At 41.8% G+C, this 18,813-nt stretch overlaps 1 protein-coding gene across 12 annotated transcripts in view; it reads right to left on the bottom strand.

The window, feature by feature from the left end:
- The window catches only part of camkk1a (calcium/calmodulin-dependent protein kinase kinase 1, alpha a), a 128,542-nt gene that overhangs the window by 24,015 nt on the left and 85,714 nt on the right, over positions 1-18,813 (bottom strand). For all 12 annotated transcript variants that reach the window (XM_058383343.1, XM_058383338.1, XM_058383341.1 and 9 more), the window contains 5 exons: positions 9,643-9,694; positions 9,255-9,388; positions 7,730-7,766; positions 6,067-6,088; positions 3,231-3,319 (listed from right to left, as the gene is read on the bottom strand). In XM_058383343.1, the coding sequence (XP_058239326.1) occupies positions 3,231-3,319; positions 6,067-6,088; positions 7,730-7,766; positions 9,255-9,388; positions 9,643-9,694 (334 nt within the window). The remainder of the gene's footprint in view (positions 1-3,230; positions 3,320-6,066; positions 6,089-7,729; positions 7,767-9,254; positions 9,389-9,642; positions 9,695-18,813) is intronic.

Raw genomic sequence — 18,813 nt, 5'->3', positions numbered from 1 at the left:
CTCTTAAGAGGTCGACGGGGTCAACAACCCATTCACATGAGCACACAGTAGAGCTGATTGGATGAGTAAAGAAGTCAAGCCTGGAGTGGACAATCAAAATTATACTGCAATACGTCACGTGTCTTGGTTGCTGATTTGGCAAGAGGTAAAACCCCAGGGGGCAATAAGTCAAGAATTTCAGTCTGGATTTGCAATCTGAGCCTGTATATGACTATATGATACTGATATCACAAATTATACAACAGAGCTGCTGAATTGGAGCAACAGTAGCTCGTCTGTTAGATCGGATCAGCTTTCGCTCCCCCTGTGCATCAATGAGCCTTGGCCGTCCATGACCCTGTCGCCGGTTCACCACTGTTCCTTCCTTGGACCACCGTTGATAGATACTGACCGGGAACACTACTAACATCCTTTCTGTGAGAGCTTTACAGTAGAAAACAAGTACCCATGAAAACATGAGGAGGATTATTTTGGGAAGAAAAACCAATGACGATTGAAAAACAGCATCGATATTGAATTGACCCATTTATGTGACCAGCTCCAAAACTTTGAGTATTATGAAAGTCTACAAATTAAAAGATAACAAAGATAAAGAGCGCCACTATCAGCTATCCCGTCGCGCAGATTATAGACCCTGGATAAGTTGAAGAAAACACACAGTGCTATTCGTTCTCTGTATGTTCACTATATCCCCTGCGGTGCATCACACAGAGCTAATGAAAACAGAAAGGCCGTATCGCTTCGGTGTTCGGGCTTCATTAAAAGGCGGATCCCTTCGACACGCTCACACAGTTGCCCTAAAAGCAGCCATGAGAAATCGCTCCTAGAGAGCTAGGGCGTGAGAGAAGATCAAGCCGTATAACAGATATCGATCCCTTGCGTAACGCGGTAACGTAAAACCGCATGGTATTAATGAGCAGCAGGAGGCTTGTATCAATCAACAACAGGCACCTGTGGGAAATGAGTACACACACACACGTGTAAACACAACGTGCACAGAGACATGGGCTTTTCGGCAAATGATCGGCAGGCATGAGTAGCTGATCTGCAAGCAGACAGTAATGAGAGCAGTGTGTAAAGCCTGGCCAGGAGAAGCATTAAATCTCCCACAGAGAGGAGAGATGGGTAATCGAGCCCAACAGGCAGCCTGTGGACATCTCCGAGTTTTTAGGTTATCATAATGCAGACATGCTGAGAAACACAATAATGACACAACAGAGCTCCTGCGTGCTGGACGCTGGAGAAACCCGACAGCAAACAGACCTCAAGTTTATTTTCCATCACGTTCTAAGGGCATGTCAATGAATCCAGACGGGCACAAAGGACACTCAAATTGATCATGTAGCTGCTCTCACAAGCAATCCAAACATTCAAATCTTCACTCAAGTCAATGTGGATGGTTTCATTAAATAAATCAATATCACAAAAGTCACCAAAACCTTCCTGCACCAATACCCTCAACCCACAGCACTCTATTTTCTCAAGTACTCTTATTTCGGCAAAAGACCTCCATAACCTGATGCTACCACCCCCATGCTTCACAGGCTTTCACTTGGTTTTCTTCAGATTAAAAGCCTCACTTTGTTTCCTCCGTATGTAATTCTGATCATTGTGGCCAAACAGTTCGATTATTGATTCATCTGACCACTCCTCCATAAATCAATTTTATATGCAAGTGTCTCCTGTACCACTAGATGCCCTGTAGATGTGGGCACCTCTGTATCTTTATCAGCAGTCATAAACTGTTTCTGTTGAGGATCATGCTGCTTCTGACAGCTTTATAAATATAAATATAATGATACCTAATGATTTGTGGGATCTCTCAGTGTACGGCGGAACCTCGGCCTACGTATTTAATACGTTCTGGAGGCGAGTTCTTAAGGTGAAAATTCGTATTGTGATACAAAATTTCCCATAAGAAATAATGTAAACCCGTTCCAGACACCCAAAAATATGAATACCAAAAATATGACACAAAAATATGACTCCAATCTGTCAACCAAAAAAAAAAACACCAGAAAATCACGTAGCTTCTGAGCGCATGCCGAAGGCAACGTTGATATCGTGGGTTGACTCTTTCAAAACAGCTATCTCTGACTAAAAGAAAAAAATTAGTAAAATTCGTAAACTCGCTTCGCTTGGCTTTCCACTGACGCAAATGAGTTTTGAAAGGCTCCCAGACTTACGCACAACTTAGCCGGGGTTTGGTACGGTTCGGTTCGTTCGTATGCCTAAAATGCTTCGTATGCCGATGCGAATTTCTTGCAAAATTTCAATTTGTAAGGGAAGGCATTCGTATACTTGTTATAACTGTGTACATGACGAATAAAAATCTAAAATCCTGAATCTAAAGTAAGTACAAAATATAATGTCGAAATATTACACCTAATAGTCAAGAGTCCTACGTATCATTTTCAATTGCTTTGATTTGCAAAGACTTTTCCAACATGGCTAAGCAAAAAAACCATCACAGGCGAGTTTCTTTAAAGCAATTACAAGTTCAAATGAAAATGTCACTACTGCCTCTAGACGATCAGAGCCGCCCGTGAGATCAAACTAATCTGCACTTACAGGAAAGCCATTTTGTCATCAGCTTGGAGATGACTGGAGAAGAGGGAAGTCTCACTGCCTCAAATATGTGAGCGATATTGAAGACCATGCCTGTGGATTCTCCGCCTGCAAGTCTGACTGGTGTGAAAATGACTTCCCTTGACATCGGCCATTCTTTGTGAGCTACCAATGTTGAGAAGAGGTCTTTATTATTTATTAGAATTTATGAACCATACAGATCTGCACTATTTTATGTAGCGTATTAGTAAGGTGAATAGGTTCATATATTTTTTAGCCCATTTAGTTCTGTGTTATCTTGTGAAGCTCTGTGTCTTGACGTAGCACCTTCTTCTTGGCTTACGATCGTTTTTTTCCTCATTAGCTAAAACGGACACTCGAGGAACCATGACGCCGGAACAACCTCCATGGAAAAGCGTCTCGAGTCACATTTCCCACAGGACTTCACCTCTACATAAGGGACATAAGTGACTAACTATTTTAAGGATTTGTTTTTCGAATACAAATCTTCCTAAAAGCAAGCCAACCAAGACACGTCCATAAAAATTTGATGAGAGATCACAGCAAAATTCTCCGAGCTCCTTACTACGGACAGATCTGTGCACTGTGCAGGGTTTTTGATTAGTCTGGTCTCTCAGAGAAATTCCCAGATGGTTACTCACAGTACTCCATGCCCAGGACAATATCTCTGAAGTAGAGATGCGCCTGCTCCTCGCTTAAAGGGTTGTCTGTAGGCACCTCCATCACTGGGCTGAAAAAGAAAAGAAAAGGGTTCAAAACCTGAAGAGTCTCATTACATGGAGAGGTTTAAAGGAGCAGGGCCGTGTAATGCCTGCGATTTAAATGTTAATAGAAATAATAACACTGAGAAGCCTCTTGCATCCACACCATCATCCTAACCACTCAATTAAAAAAACAAAATAATAAAATAAAATAAAAAATAATAATAAATAAATAAACCAAATAAATAAATAAATAAATATAAATAAATAAATCTTAGCTTTAGATTAGCTTAGTTTTGGATGTGAGGCTAATTTCAAAGCAAAAAAATAACTAAACAAATAAATAAACAGAAGGCTGAAATGAATTAGCCTGATTTCTGTATTTGACTACATGGACTCTTTCACAATTTTACGATTATTGGACTTAAAAATGACAGACTGCCCCTTTAAATTTTTAAGAAGAAGTGTGTACTAGCCTGCATAGTGAATATCACTGAAAAAGGTACTGCCTTTGAACTTGTATTAATTACTACTCATAAATCCAGCCATTACAGGCGTTACTCCTTTTTAAGTCCTCTTTTCTATGTGGAAAAATAACGTCATCATAAGTGAAAAAGTCATCCGGTACGGACTGAAAAACAGAAATAATTAAAAAAAAAAATCCTCCAAATTTCCCCCCCTTGTATAGGAATTAGCGAACAAAATCAAACAAAATGTTACATAAAAATGACTCACAAATCTCCCACATGCATTACCATCCTATTCATATCCTACAGCCTTGTGCTGTCCAAAGGCCAAACTCATTCAGCTAGTTGTGGTGGTAATGGTCCATTTTGTAATTATGCAAAAAAAAAAATCTAATCTTGGCTCTATTGTTGCACAAATCCGAGCAAGATCCAATACTACGCTTTCCCTTTGCAGCACAGTGTAGCCGATTAGGCAGGTAAAGGTGGCTTTCAATTACAACAAAATGTCACATTTGAAAAAGAATAGACTCGTAAGGCAAACTGGGACGCTGCTTGCCCTTTAAAGCTGCGACTCGGACAGAAGTGCAGATATATTTCATATATTGCAAAATGAGGACGACATTTAAATGGCTTTAAAATGGTTACACTTCCTGTAATGTACTTGGGGAGAAGTGTTTATGGTTTTTTTACACCCTTCATTACAAATGACTTAAAGCTACATAAATATTTATCAAGGCAATGGCATAACACCCAAGTGACGCTTTTTGGATTGAAGTACATTACAATGTCCGAGTCACGTGCATGATGGTGATGTGACGTACCGAAGAGTAAAATCGAACCCAGTCGAATTTAGAGTTACAGAAAATATGAAAAACTCGGTCGACCCTATACCTCAAATACCTGGTGGTTACCGTAAATCCCTGAATATAAGGTGCACATGTTTCTACTGCAGCCTTCGCTGTCTGGCGTAGCAGCATTTTAATCACTTTATATTTATTGTGAATATCATATTTTGTGTATTAGACCTGTACAGAAATCCAGGAAGGACATTTGTTATATTTGTTCTTGTTTCCTCAAAATAAGAAAAGCTGTTTTTTAGAGGTCACAACACATTTTTCTTGCATGTTAAAAGGGATTAGTGGGCTTACAAAATCAAACAATCAATCAATAAATCAATCAAAAAATCAACAAATCAATCAATGCATCCATCCACCACTCACTCACTCAATCTATCCTTCCATCCATCCGGCTGTCCATCCATTAATCCATGCATTAGTCCATCAACCAGTCCATCCATCCATCTCTTACTCAATCCTTCCATTCATCCATACATCATTCAGTCAGTCAGTCCATCAATTCATCCATCCATCACTCACTCAATCTATCCTTCCATTCATGCATCCATTTATCAGTCAGTCAGTCATTCAGTCCATCAATTCATCTATCCATCAATCATTTACTCTATCTATCCTTCCATTCATCCATCCATTAGTCAGTCAGTCCATCAGTTTATCCATCTATCACTGACTCAATCTATCCTTCCATTCATGCATCAATCTATCAGTCAGTTAGTCAGTCAGTCCATCAATTCCTCCATCCATCAGTCACTCACTCAATCTATCCTTCCATTCATGCATCCACCCAGTCAGTCAGTCCATCAATTCATGCATCCATCAATCACTCACTCAATCTATCCTTCCATCCATCCAGTCAGTCAGTCAGTTAGCAAGTCAGTCCATCATCACATCCATCCATCCATCATTCAATCTATCCTTCCATTCATGCATCCATCCAGTCAGTGAGTCTGTCAGTCAGCAAGTCAGTCCATCAACACATCCATCCATCCGTCCATCATTCAATCTATCCTTCCATTCATGCATCCATCCATCCATCAGTCAGTCAGTCTATCAATTCATCCATTCATCAATCACTTACTTAATCTATCCTTCCATCCATCAGAAACTCAAAGTTGAGGAAATAATCTGAATAATTTGACATAAAGAGGGTGGGACTTCCAGGGGTGTCAGTACACACTGGAGCACAAATGTCAATCACTCTAGCTTCATACATGCAAAATGTGTAAAAGTTGTTAAGGCTGTCAATGCCAATAACCATCGAATAAAAAATAAGTGCCTCATATTGATATGAGGTATTTAGTATGAAGGGGGTAAGTACGGAAAATAGAGGCTGAGCTGAGTGATCATAAATACGCCAGAGAGAGCAGGCACAAATGGAGGGATGGAGTGATGGAAAGAGAAACAAGCCAAGACTTCAATTAGAAGAGAGGAGAGGAGGCACAGAGCACTTACCCTTTCTGCATTAACTCAAACACTGCAGAGAGAGAGAGAGAGAGAGAGAGAGGGAGAGAGAGAGAGAGAATCAGATAAACATTGCAGATCTCTACAGTATATAGATTACAAAATAAACCCAATTGCATTTTTTTTTAAATCCCATTCATGTCTCATAACTTCAACAGCTTGTTTAATGTAAATGTACTTCCTGATATATTTTTCAGTAAAACCTTTGGTAATGGTTACGGCCCAGTGACTGGTAGATTTGGGATTAAACCTCAAACGTCTTCAGAGAGCCACAAGCAAGAGCTGTAACTCTCTCCTGCTCAACTTGTCCATCCATTCAAGGAAAACCTGAAGCCTATCCCGGAAGACTTGAGGCACCATGAACACAATGCTATTCTATCACAGGGCACGCTTACACACACTCATTCACACACTACACAGGACTGCCAATCAGCCTACTGTCCATGTCTTTGGATGGGGAGAAAACCAGAGTACCTGGAGGCAACCCCTGAGGCACCTGATTTGGTTAAAAGTGACTTTCTGTGAATAAATATACACAGAAAGCAGTTATAAGTAAGGACTAAAACACTACGGGATACACTGGTATAGGAAAATTTATTAATAAACATCATGCTTTGTAACTGTTCATAAATATATCAAATGTTGTGGATTGTTATATTACATTACAGCAGCTATAAACAACTCTTACTAAGAAACCAGAAAGTGCAAAGTCCTGCGGCGTAAACTGAAACTCCTTCCATCAATGCAAAATAATGTAAAATATTTTATATAATTTTTATTTATATTTTAAATAATTTAATTACTTTATTTGTTACATTTATTAATGGTTAATAAATAGCCTCCTGGTGGTCCAGCGGCAGGATCACATGCTTTTATTGCCGGGTTCAATTCCCAGGCAGGGGGCCGCTAACCCAGCCATTGAAAAGTTAACTCTTAGTGCCGGTCCGAAGCCCAGATTAAATTGCATCAGGAAGGGCATCTGGGGTAAAAACCTGAAATAACCCGCTGTGGCGACTCTGAACAGGGAGCAACAATGGTTAATAAATAGTATTAATATTATCAGTCTTAGATTACATGGCACGTATATAAATCCAAGTCAATGGGATGATATGTTACTATAGAAACAATAACGTTTTAGAACCCAAGCTATGCTTTTCCCTAACAGTCGTTCCTCCTGTCTGACCAATCAGCATAAAGTAATCAATAGTGCCGTGGTATAATCTACATCACAATAGCGCTGTCTTTTATTAGCTGGTGTAAATGCATCACCTCAAGTAAGTGCAAGTGCACTCCATAACAAGACAACTGCAGCACCTCAGCAGCTAATCATACCTCTATCTGTGAGTCACATCGGCAGACTACACAGTCCTCCATTCGATCTTGTGTGCTATGTTTTCGCAAAAACTATTAGATTAGAGATCTCTCCCTGTAATATGAGTTATTCATGGCTCATGGCACTGCTGTAACTCATACCCCAAATACCATCAGTCGGAAACAATAAAATACAAAACAACGTTAAAAAGTGACTTTTAAGCCTCATTTCAGGCTTCATACATCTCGAATCGGTGACAAATTCACGGCCTGCGAGTGATACGGAAGTTAAATCATGTGAATGATGACAGTTTTATAGCTGTAATAGGAACATTATCCGTACCCATGTGCAGGTTGTCCTCGGCTGGGTCGTCCAGCACCTGAAAAAGAAATGGTATGTGGATCAGAAACTCCCAGAAGCCTTGCTGTGCTCCACTGGTGTTCATATCAATGTCAGATAGACACTCAGTGTGACCTAGAACTCGACAAACTAGATTATATGTACGAGTAAGACATAAGCGAATAAAAGAAGATGAGGAAAAACAAACCGAAGATTTTTATTCAAGCTTCAGACTCGTAGTCATGAACGAGTTGTGTGTGTTTTTGTTTTTTTTTGTTCAGTACTATTGTACAGTTGAATTACACGTGATTGGGAACTCAGACAACCTCTTTACCTCTTCAACAGTTTGCTTTTCCACATTCAAGACCCGATTAATCATGCTGAAGACTTCCTAGTTCAATAACCGACTGATTCACACCACTGTTCGTTCAATCTCTTAAAAAGGGAAAAGAGATGCAAAAAAGATGCATCGTTTTCAGCTCCTTATTCAGACACTGAGGATGATGATTGACTGTTTTGATGATCATTGCTACCCAAAATACCCTAGTCTACTAGGGGTGATATACACAGATCAGGCATAACATTATGACCAGTGCCAGATGAGATAATCAGTGTTATTCACTTCATCATGCCACTTGTTAGTGGGTGGGATATATTAGGCAGCAAGTGAACATTTTCTCCTCAAAGTTTATGTTAGAAGCAGGAAAAATGGACAAGCGTAAGGATTTGAGCGAGTTTGACGAAGGGACAAATTGTGATGGCTAGATGACTGAATCAGAGCATCTCCAAAACTGCAGCTCTTGTGGGGTGTTCCCGGTCTGCAGTGGTCAGTATCTTTCAAAAGTGGTCCAAGGAAGGAACAGCGGTGAACCGGCGACAGAGTCATGGGCGGCCAAGGCTCATTGATGCACGTGGGGAGTGAAGGCTGGCCCATGCTGGCCTACTGTTGCTCAAACTGCTGAAGAAGTTAATGCTGGTTCTGATAGAAAGGTGTCAGGGTACACAGCGCATCATAGTTTGTTGCGTATGGGGCTGCATAGCCACAGACCAGTGAAAGCACCAACAATGGGCATGTGAGCATCAGAACAGGACCATGGAGCAACGGAAGAAGGTGGCCTGGTCTGATGAATCATGTTTTCTTTTACATCACGTGGATGGCCGGGTGCGCGTGCGTCGCTTACCTGGAGAACACATGGCACCATGATGCACTATGGGCAGTAAGCAAGCTGGAGGAGACAGTGTCATGCTTTGGGAAATGTTCAGCTTTTATAATTTTCACAGTAATTGAAGCCATTTCTGCTCTCTGAGCCATTTCTGCCAAGTGCTTGTCCATAAGCCTCTAAAACGTATCTTCAACCACTGTGTAATTTTAACAGAAGTAAAAGCTCCCACTGAAAGCCAACAGTGTTTTAACTACTTCTACATCATTTCAGATGTCTGATAGGTCAAATTTCCATTCCGGTGGTGAAATGCAAAACTGGTAAAAAAAAAAAAAAAAAAAAAAAAAAGGGTTACAGCTTTGACACACCTCCACCAGTTTGACTATGTTCAGATGATCCAGCTTCTTTAGGATGGCGATCTCTTGGTAAACCCTCTCGAGAGGTGCAAGTACTTTAGGCTGTTCCCCCAAAGCTGCTTTAGGGCCTCGAGGAGGAGGACGACCTGCACACAGAGCACCAGCATGGCTAAATAAATAACCATACTATTTCACACATGCTATTTTATTAACTCATGTAAAAAGCTTAGTCAGTACAGAACTAACTAAAAAAATAAACTGCAGATATATATATATATATATATGTATGTAAGATCCCCTTATTTCTTTTAAAGTATTAACATTTTGCCGAATCAGCAAAGGGGGGTGTAAATGAACAATGAGTTCAGAGCAAAGACAAAGGTTTATTTGAAGAACATACGTGGAAATCCACACTGCTTCATCAGCTTCTTCTTAGATACCACTTTCATTGCCTGGAGAGAGAGAGAGAGAGAGAATATTAGTAAAGCAGTCTGATAAACAGACCTTGAGAAAAAAAATGATAGAATTTGCTGCTTCTCAAATGATCTCCTGCTTTTCCTCCCTATTCTTACACCTGCTATAGAATAAACCCATGATTTATGGAGGAGGCTGTCTGTGACTTTCAAGTGGATGACATAATCGGGCCCGACTTGCTTCCAATCTCCATATTAATCAAACAAAAGAGCCTTTTGTATGCTGTGGTCAGGCCAATCCCCCTCATCCAAATCTAGCCTTAATGGGAGCACTCCAGGTTCGCAGCGGCTTCTGCTAAGTGATTGGAAGTGATTATGGAAATCCATGAGCAAATATGAGAATTCACCAATGAATAATCCGGCATGTAATAATAATCAGGAGATGAAGGGCGGTTTATCAACCAGCGGGAAGAAGCTTGGCAAAAGAAATAAAATTAAATAGAATAAAATGTACCAGCAAAAAGGGAAAAAGGAGGAAAAAACCCAGACAAGGATTAAGTTTAAGTTGGAAAACTTCTTGAATTGTTTAGTCAGGGTTTGTAGAAGTGTTGTTAAATTAATTCCACACACTTTTTCCCACCGAATATTTCAAGGTGGATAATCTCATGGTGGACTTTTCCCATCTATCACACAGGTCTACATTACAGATCCATACATGTCATACGATCCATATAAATTCTAAATGTCAACATTTCTATATGTATAAATTGAAGAGGTTGGAGAAAAGAAGTCTGTAGGCACCATTTGAACACCACTGAAGATGCTACGACGACATCCGATTCAGACTTTGTTCAAAAACCTGGGCTGAATCTGATGTACACTTCCTCTTAATTTCCAAGGATGATGATGACGATGATGATGGAACGTTTACAAGTATCAGAGTTGCCAGCTAATCACTTTGCCAACCTGTTCACACTTCAAATGTACATTAAATTCTTCACACCAGATGTTTCAGTTCTAAGTGATTTCCAACAGCTGTATTTTATTTCTAACGGTAGCCTTTTAAATCAGTGCATCGATCCAAATCCACAGATCGGCACAGCAAGAGTTAAATAAGATCAGCTCGTATGATCAGATATTTATCTAACGTTACGCTAACAATCGGCTTGTTGCTTCAAGCATTACACAACACAGAATGAAGAATAGGATCTGCTTACCATTTTAAGCCTCAGTTAAAGAAGACGACGAAGAAGAAGCCTTTATTTGTCATATACGTTACAGCACAGTGAAATTCTTTCTTCAACTTTGGAGGTTGGGGTCAGAGCACAGGGTCAGCCACGATACAGCACTCTGGAGCAGAGAGGGTTAAGGGCCTTGCACAGACTTGGAACCACCACGACCTATACCTTTCACAATTTGATAGATATAAATCGTACAAAGATGATGGTTCAAAATCCATTCGTCTCACAACGTCACATATTTCAGACTGTGCTCCCTTGAAAAATAGGTGGCTGGTAGTTTATTTAATAAAATACGTCAATATTCAAAAATCATGTCCAGAAAGGTCATTTATAATCAGTTAGATTTGGACTTTCCTCATACTTTTTCGCCCGATTTTGTGTCCAAACCCCAGAACAGAAAAGATCTCCCACTACACCCTTAAACCAGATTCTTTCCTGCTTCGATCGGCCACTTTAGATGAAACACACCTGAAATCTGGCAACCAGATCACCAGTGCAATCAAGCGCAATACAGCCATAGCACCCTCCTATCTGGCATTTGCACACAGCTGTGAACACCAGTTCCACACATTTCAACAATGTCTAATTAGCATTTCATTTAAATGAAACAGGCTGATTAAAAAAGATAACTGCACCTGGGTCTATTCTCCTGTGGTTAAAAGAAGGGAGTAGTGCGCTGTGTATACTGGGAGCACCACGGCTCTTACAGCGACGGCCGCTTTGGAACACATCTCTGTTCATTACCGACCAATTTGCGGCACCTGTGCGAGAGATTAGTGTTCTGTAATGAATGAATGGGAGGATGTTTCAAACACGGGCGCTGAGGCTCTTTGAATGAATTTAGCTGCAAATGTAGGGGGAAAATAACATTTTTGAAACAAATGGAAAATGTTTGGTTTTCTGTTTGTTCGTTCGCGAGTGCGCTTATGAATTACGCTTATTCACGGCATCGCTTTGGATGGATCGGCACTGGAGTAGATGTGAGACTGGATAAAGCCATCCCACCAACTATACATCTACATCCTCATAATAGAAGGAATGGAGAGAGCAGAGTACACAGACCCACATGTTAGCAAACTCGACTAGAGAATCATCACACACTACCTACAGGTCCAACCCGCCTTCTCCCCCAGACACAGATGAACTAGGCCACACCCCCTCTAACACAACAACATATACACCGATCAGCCATAACATTATGACATTCACTGACAGGTGAAGTGAATAACGCTGATGATCTCCTCATCATGGCACCTGTTAGTGGGTGGGATATATTAGGCAGCAAGTGAACATTTTGTCCTCAAAGTTGATGTGTTAGAAGCAGGAAAAATGGGCAAGCGTAAGGATTTGAGCGAGTTTGATGAAGGGCCAAATTGTGATGGCTAAACAACTGGATCAGAGCATCTCCAAAACTGCAGCTCTTGTGGGGTGTCTGCAGCAGTCAGTATCTTTTAAAAGTATCCTTTAAGTCCTGTAAGTATCCTTTAAGTCCTAATGGATCTACTGCTAACATCTTGGTGCCACAGCACACCTTCAGGGATCTAGTGGAGTCCATGCCTCGATGGGTCAGGGCTGTTTTGGCAGCAAAATGGGGACCAACACAATACTATGTTATGGCTGATCGTTGCACATGCTGATTGTGAATTACCATGACATGACTGCTGGGGTAATTCACAGCAAGGTCAATATTTTGCCTCCCCTGATGCAATAATCATAAATCCACACAAGCCAAGAATTGGAATTTGGGCCTGTTTTGTTGTGCCCGTGTTCAGCATTGAATTTCTTTGCCATGTCACACTCCATAGTGGTGATTAATATGAAGCTCATATGAAAGTAGACACTCAGGGCTTTAGGAAACTGTATTTGTGCATTGTATTTGTGTTTTTCCTAGCCTACAAGGAGCAATATGTTCATAGCAAATTTCCAAAAACCATTTCTGCTCTCCGAGTTGCCCCAAGTGCTTGTCCATAAGCAGCTAAAATTTTATCCTCAACTACCAAAAATCTGTATAAGGTTATCTAACAGACAGAAGAACACACATCTGACACTGAAAGCCAGCAGAGTCCTAACTCATTATATATCAGACTTGCCATGATAAAAAAAATTAATTTGTTTACACTGAGAAAATGTCCGAACAAAGCATTATGAAATAATAAATACTGAGAGGAGCTTAGAGGAATATTTTACTTCAGTTTACTTCAAAACCTTGATTCAGTCACACGGACAAATGAAACTAAGCCCTGGATGCATGTGTATGTGCCTGAATAAAAATATTATCATTCTATACATGACTGCCGAAAGGACATTGTTCATAATCACACTGTTCGGTGTTTATAATCGCACTCCCCGGTGTCACCCAAATGAGGATGAGGTTCCCTTTTGAGTCTGTTTTCTTCCTCATACCATCTAAGGGAGTTTTTCCTCGCCGCAGTCGCCTCAGGCTTGCTCGCTATAGGGATGATTTTGTCTAACATCCAGGACTGTTCTGTAAAGTTGCTTTGAGACAATGTCCATTGTTAAAAGCGCTATACAAATCAAATTGAATTGAACTGAATTACAATATTGTGTAGATTACAATTCCTCCAAAGCATTTAAGTACACTATCGACACTCCGGTTAATACGCTGGCACAGTTTCCCTGCTAAAGCTCGCGTTACAGTGTTATTCCATCAAACGCTGGTGAAATTAAAATCCTTTCTATTTATCCTCCGTCTTTGGAAGGGTTTGTGCTATCATGACAGTTAAATAACCGGTTCCCCTTTTCCTTAGTTGTGTGGTCTGACTGTGCATTTTGCAGAGGAGAATACCCTACAAACTTTGATTAGCTGTCAAGTCATTACAAATGCATTATACCCTCGGGGGGGGGAAATAGCGTCTGGTAATTACTACCTCCACAGCTCTATGCTTTCAAAAGACGGGCGGTGCAAAGCGGGAATCTGCTTGGTGTAGGAAACTGAATGAACAGGCTGCTAAATTTAGTACGGCAGAGTCAGCCGGGGCCTTTTGAGGGCCCTTGTGAAAATCCAGAGGTTTCCCCTGACTTACTATTGGTTCCAGTGCTCTTTGAAATACGCTCCTGTTTTGGGGTCATCCCCAGCCGTCGTACAGGCCAGTAAAGTGTGTGTTCGTTGCTAAATTTATTGCTGCTACACCACACAGTAAATAGTGTACTCTTACGTGCTGCACCACGTTTTGTTTCCAAGGTTTACAAGAAACATACAATACAAGCCCGCTTACGTAAAAAACAGTATGTCCGATTGCTAAAGGAACATCAGAATGGTAACATTTTATTCACTGGGCTACATAACACCTACATAAACTCTTCATGACCAATGACATTATTCGTAAAGGTCTATTTCAGTATGATATACTGCAGTGAATGTTCATGTCAAGTTCATTTTCTTCAAGTGGAGAAAGAGTCTTCTTGACATTAACATAAAGGTTAAGACTGAATCAAGTTACCTCATAATGTGGCTTACAGACTCGTGTCCGACAAATTGAAGGAAACAACAAGTGTTTTAATGGGTGCTCGGCCACTACAAACCATTAGAACCTCTTTAATGCGCCTCAGTATAGAATTTACAAGTCACTGAGAGATAAACACCATTTTCACAAAAGATATTCCCTCAGCTGGTGCTTTGATTATGATGTTGAAGATGGTGGTGGTGATGATGGTGATTAGTGACGGTGGTGGTAATATAGTTAAAGACTGTGGTGGTGGTGGTGAATATGACGGTGATGATAGTGGTAATTATGTTAAAGATGGTGGTGGTGGTGATGAAGATAGTGGTGGTGGTGGTGATAGTGATGGTGGTAATGATGTTAAAGATTGTGTTGGTGATGATGGTGGTGATAGTGATGGTGGTGGTAATGATGTCGAAGATGATGGTGGGGGTGGTGGTAATGATGTTGAAGATGATGGTGGTGGTGGTAATGATGTTAAAGATGATGGTGGTGATGAAATTAATGATAGTGATGGTGGTAGTGGTGGTAATGATGTCGAAGATGATGGTGGTGGTGGTGGTAATGATGTTGAAGATGATGGTGGTGGTGGTAATGATGTTGAAGATGATGGTGGGGGTGGTGGTAATGATGTTGAAGATGATGGTGGTGGTGGTAATGTTAAAGATGATGGTGGGGGTGGTGGTAATGATGTTGAAGATGATGGTGGGGGTGGTGGTGGTAATGATGTTGAAGATGGGGGGGGGGGTGGTGGTGGAAATGTTGTGGAAGATGGTGGGGGGGGTGGTGGTAATGATGTTGAAGATGATGGTGGGGGTGGGGGTGGTAATGATGTTAAAGATGGTGGTGGTGATGGTAATGATGTTGAAGATGATGGTGGGGGTGGTGGTAATGATGTTGAAGATGACGGTGGTGGTGGTAATGATGTTGAAGATGACGGTGGTGGTGGTAATGATGTTGAAGATGACGGTGGTGGTGGTAATGATGTTGAAGATGACGGTGGTGGTGGTAATGATGTTGAAGATGATGATGGTGGGGGTGGTGGTGGTAATGATGTTGAAGATGATGGTGGGGGTGGTGGTAATGATGTTGAAGATGATGGTGTGGGTGGTAATGATGTTGAAGATGATGGTGGGGGTGGTAATGATGTTGAAGATGATGGTGGGGGTGGTGGTAATGATGTGGAAGATGATGGTGGGGGTGGTGGTAATGATGTTGAAGATGATAGTGGGGGTGGTGATAATGATATTGAAGATGACGGTGGGGGTGGTGGTAATGATGTTGAAGATGATGGTGGGGGTGGTGGTAATGATGTTGAAGATGATGATAATGATGTTAAAGATGATGGTGGTGGTGGTAATGATGTTGAAGATGATGGGGGTGGTGGTAATGATGTTGAAGATGATGGTGGGGGTGGTGGTAATGATGTTGAAGATGATGGTGGGGGTGGTGGTAATGATGTTGAAGATGATGATAATGATGTTAAAGATGGTGGTGGTGGTGGTAATGATGTTGAAGATGATGGTGGTGGTGGTAACGATGTTGAAGATGATGGTGGGGGTGGTGGTAATGATGTTGAAGATGATGATAATGATGTTAAAGATGGTGGTGGTGGTGGTAATGATGTTGAAGATGATGGTGGGGGTGGTGGTAATGATGTTGAAGATGATGATAATGATGTTAAAGATGGTGGTGGTGGTGGTAATGATGTTGAAGATGATGGTGGTGGTGGTAACGATGTTGAAGATGATGGTGGGGGTGGTGGTAATGATGTTGAAGATGATGGTGGGGGTGGTGGTAATGATGTTGAAGATGATGATAATGATGTTAAAGATGGTGGTGGTGGTGGTAATGATGTTGAAGATGATGGTGGTGGTGGTAACGATGTTGAAGATGATGGTGGGGGTGGTGGTAATGATGTTGAAGATGATGGTGGGGGTGGTGGTAATGATGTTGAAGATGATAATGATGTTAAAGATGGTGGTGGTGGTGGTAATGATGTTGAAGATGATGGTGGTGGTGGTAACGATGTTGAAGATGATGGTGGGGGTGGTGGTAATGATGTTGAAGATGATGGTGGGGGTGGTGGTAATGATGTTGAAGATGATGGTGGGGGTGGTGGTAATGATGTTGAAGATGATGGTGGTGGTGGTAATGATGTTGAAGATGATGGTGGTGGTGGTGGTAATGATGTTGAAGATGATGGTGGGGGTGGTGGTAATGATGTTGAAGATGATGGTGGGGGTGGTGGTAATGATGTTGAAGATGATGATAATGATGTTAAAGATGATGGTGGTGGTGGTAATGATGTTGAAGATGATGGGGGTGGTGGTAATGATGTTGAAGATGATGGGGGTGGTGGTAATGATGTTGAAGATGATGGTGGGGGTGGTAATGATGTTGAAGATGATGGTGGGGGTGGTAATGATGTTGAAGATGATGGTGGGGGTGGTGGTAATGATGTTGAAGATGATGGGGGGGGTGGTGGTAATGATGTTGAAGATGATGATAATGATGTTAAAGATGGTGGTGGTGGTGGTAATGATGTTGAAGATGATTGTGGTGGTGGTAATGATGTTGAAGATGATGGTGGGGGTGGTAATGATGTTGAAGATGATGGTGGGGGTGGTGGTAATGATGTTGAAGATGATGGTGGGGGTGGAGGCAATGATGTTGAAGACCATGGGGGGGTGGTGGTAATGGTGTTTGGGATGATGGTGGGGGTGGTGGTGGTAATGATGTTGAAGATGATGGTGGGGGTGGTGGAAAGGATGTAGAAGATGATGGGGGGGGCGGGGGTGGTAATGATGTTGAAGATGATGGTGGGGGTGGGGGTGGTAATGATGTTGAAGATGATGGTGGGGGTGGTGGTAATGATGTTGAAGATGATGGTGGGGGTGGTGGGAATGATGTCGAAGATGATGGTGGAGGTGGTGGTAATGATGTTGAAGATGATGGTGGGGGTGGTAATGATGTTGAAGATGATGGTGGGGGTGGTGGTAATGATGTTGAAGATGATGGTGGGGGTGGTGGTAATGATGTTGAAGATGATGGTGGGGGTGGTAATGGTGTTGAAGATGATGGTGGGGGTGGTGGTAATGATGTTGAAGATGATGGTGGGGGTGGTAATGATGTTGAAGATGATGGTGGGGGTGGTAATGATGTTGAAGATGATGGTGGGGGTGGTAATGATGTTGAAGATGATGGTGGGGGTGGTGGTAATGATGTTGAAGATGATGGTGGGGGTGGTGGTAATGATGTTGAAGATGATGATAATGATGTTAAAGATGGTGGTGGTGGTGGTAATGATGTTGAAGATGATGATAATGATGTTAAAGATGGTGGTGGTGGTGGTAATGATGTTGAAGATGATGGTGGTGGTGGTAACGATGTTGAAGATGATGGTGGGGGTGGTGGTAATGATGTTGAAGATGATGGTGGGGGTGGTGGTAATGATGTTGAAGATGATAATGATGTTAAAGATGGTGGTGGTGGTGGTAATGATGTTGAAGATGATGGTGGTGGTGGTAACGATGTTGAAGATGATGGTGGGGGTGGTGGTAATGATGTTGAAGATGATGGTGGGGGTGGTGGTAATGATGTTGAAGATGATGGTGGGGGTGGTGGTAATGATGTTGAAGATGATGGTGGTGGTGGTAATGATGTTGAAGATGATGGTGGTGGTGGTGGTAATGATGTTGAAGATGATGGTGGGGGTGGTGGTAATGATGTTGAAGATGATGGTGGGGGTGGTGGTAATGATGTTGAAGATGATGGTGGTAATGATGTTAAAGATGGTGGTGGTGATGGTAATGATGTTGAAGATGATGGTGGGGGTGGTGGTAATGATGTTGAAGATGACGGTGGTGGTGGTGGTGGTAATGATGTTGAAGATGATGGTGGTGGTGGTAATGATGTTGAAGATGACGGTGGTGGTGGTGGTGGTAATGATGTTGAAGATGATGGTGGTGGTGGTAATGATGTTGAAGATGATGGTGGGGGTGGTAATGATGTTGAAGATGATGGTGGGGGTGGTGGTAATGATGTTGAAGATGATGGTGGGGGTGGTGGTAATGATGTTGAAGATGATGATAATGATGTTAAAGATGGTGGTGGTGGTGGTGGTAATGATGTTGAAGATGATTGTGGTGGTGGTAATGATGTTGAAGATGATGGTGGGGGTGGTAATGATGTTGAAGATGATGGTGGTGGTGGTGGTAATGATGTTGAAGATGATGGTGGGGGTGGTGGTAATGATGTTGAAGATGGTGGTGGTGGTAATGTTAAAGATGATGGTGGGGGTGGTGGTGGTAATGATGTTGAAGATGATGGTGGGGGTGGTGGTAATGATGTTGAAGATGATGGTGGGGGTGGGGGTGGTAATGATGTTGAAGATGATGGTGGGGGTGGGGGTGGTAATGATGTTGAAGAGGGTGGGGGGGGGGGGGGTGGTAAT

Source organism: Hemibagrus wyckioides, linkage group LG28, assembly GCF_019097595.1.
Source record: "Hemibagrus wyckioides isolate EC202008001 linkage group LG28, SWU_Hwy_1.0, whole genome shotgun sequence".
NCBI lineage: Eukaryota > Metazoa > Chordata > Actinopteri > Siluriformes > Bagridae > Hemibagrus > Hemibagrus wyckioides.
Note: the sequence above shows the minus strand (reverse complement) of the source record. Positions and strands in the feature narration are given on the sequence as shown.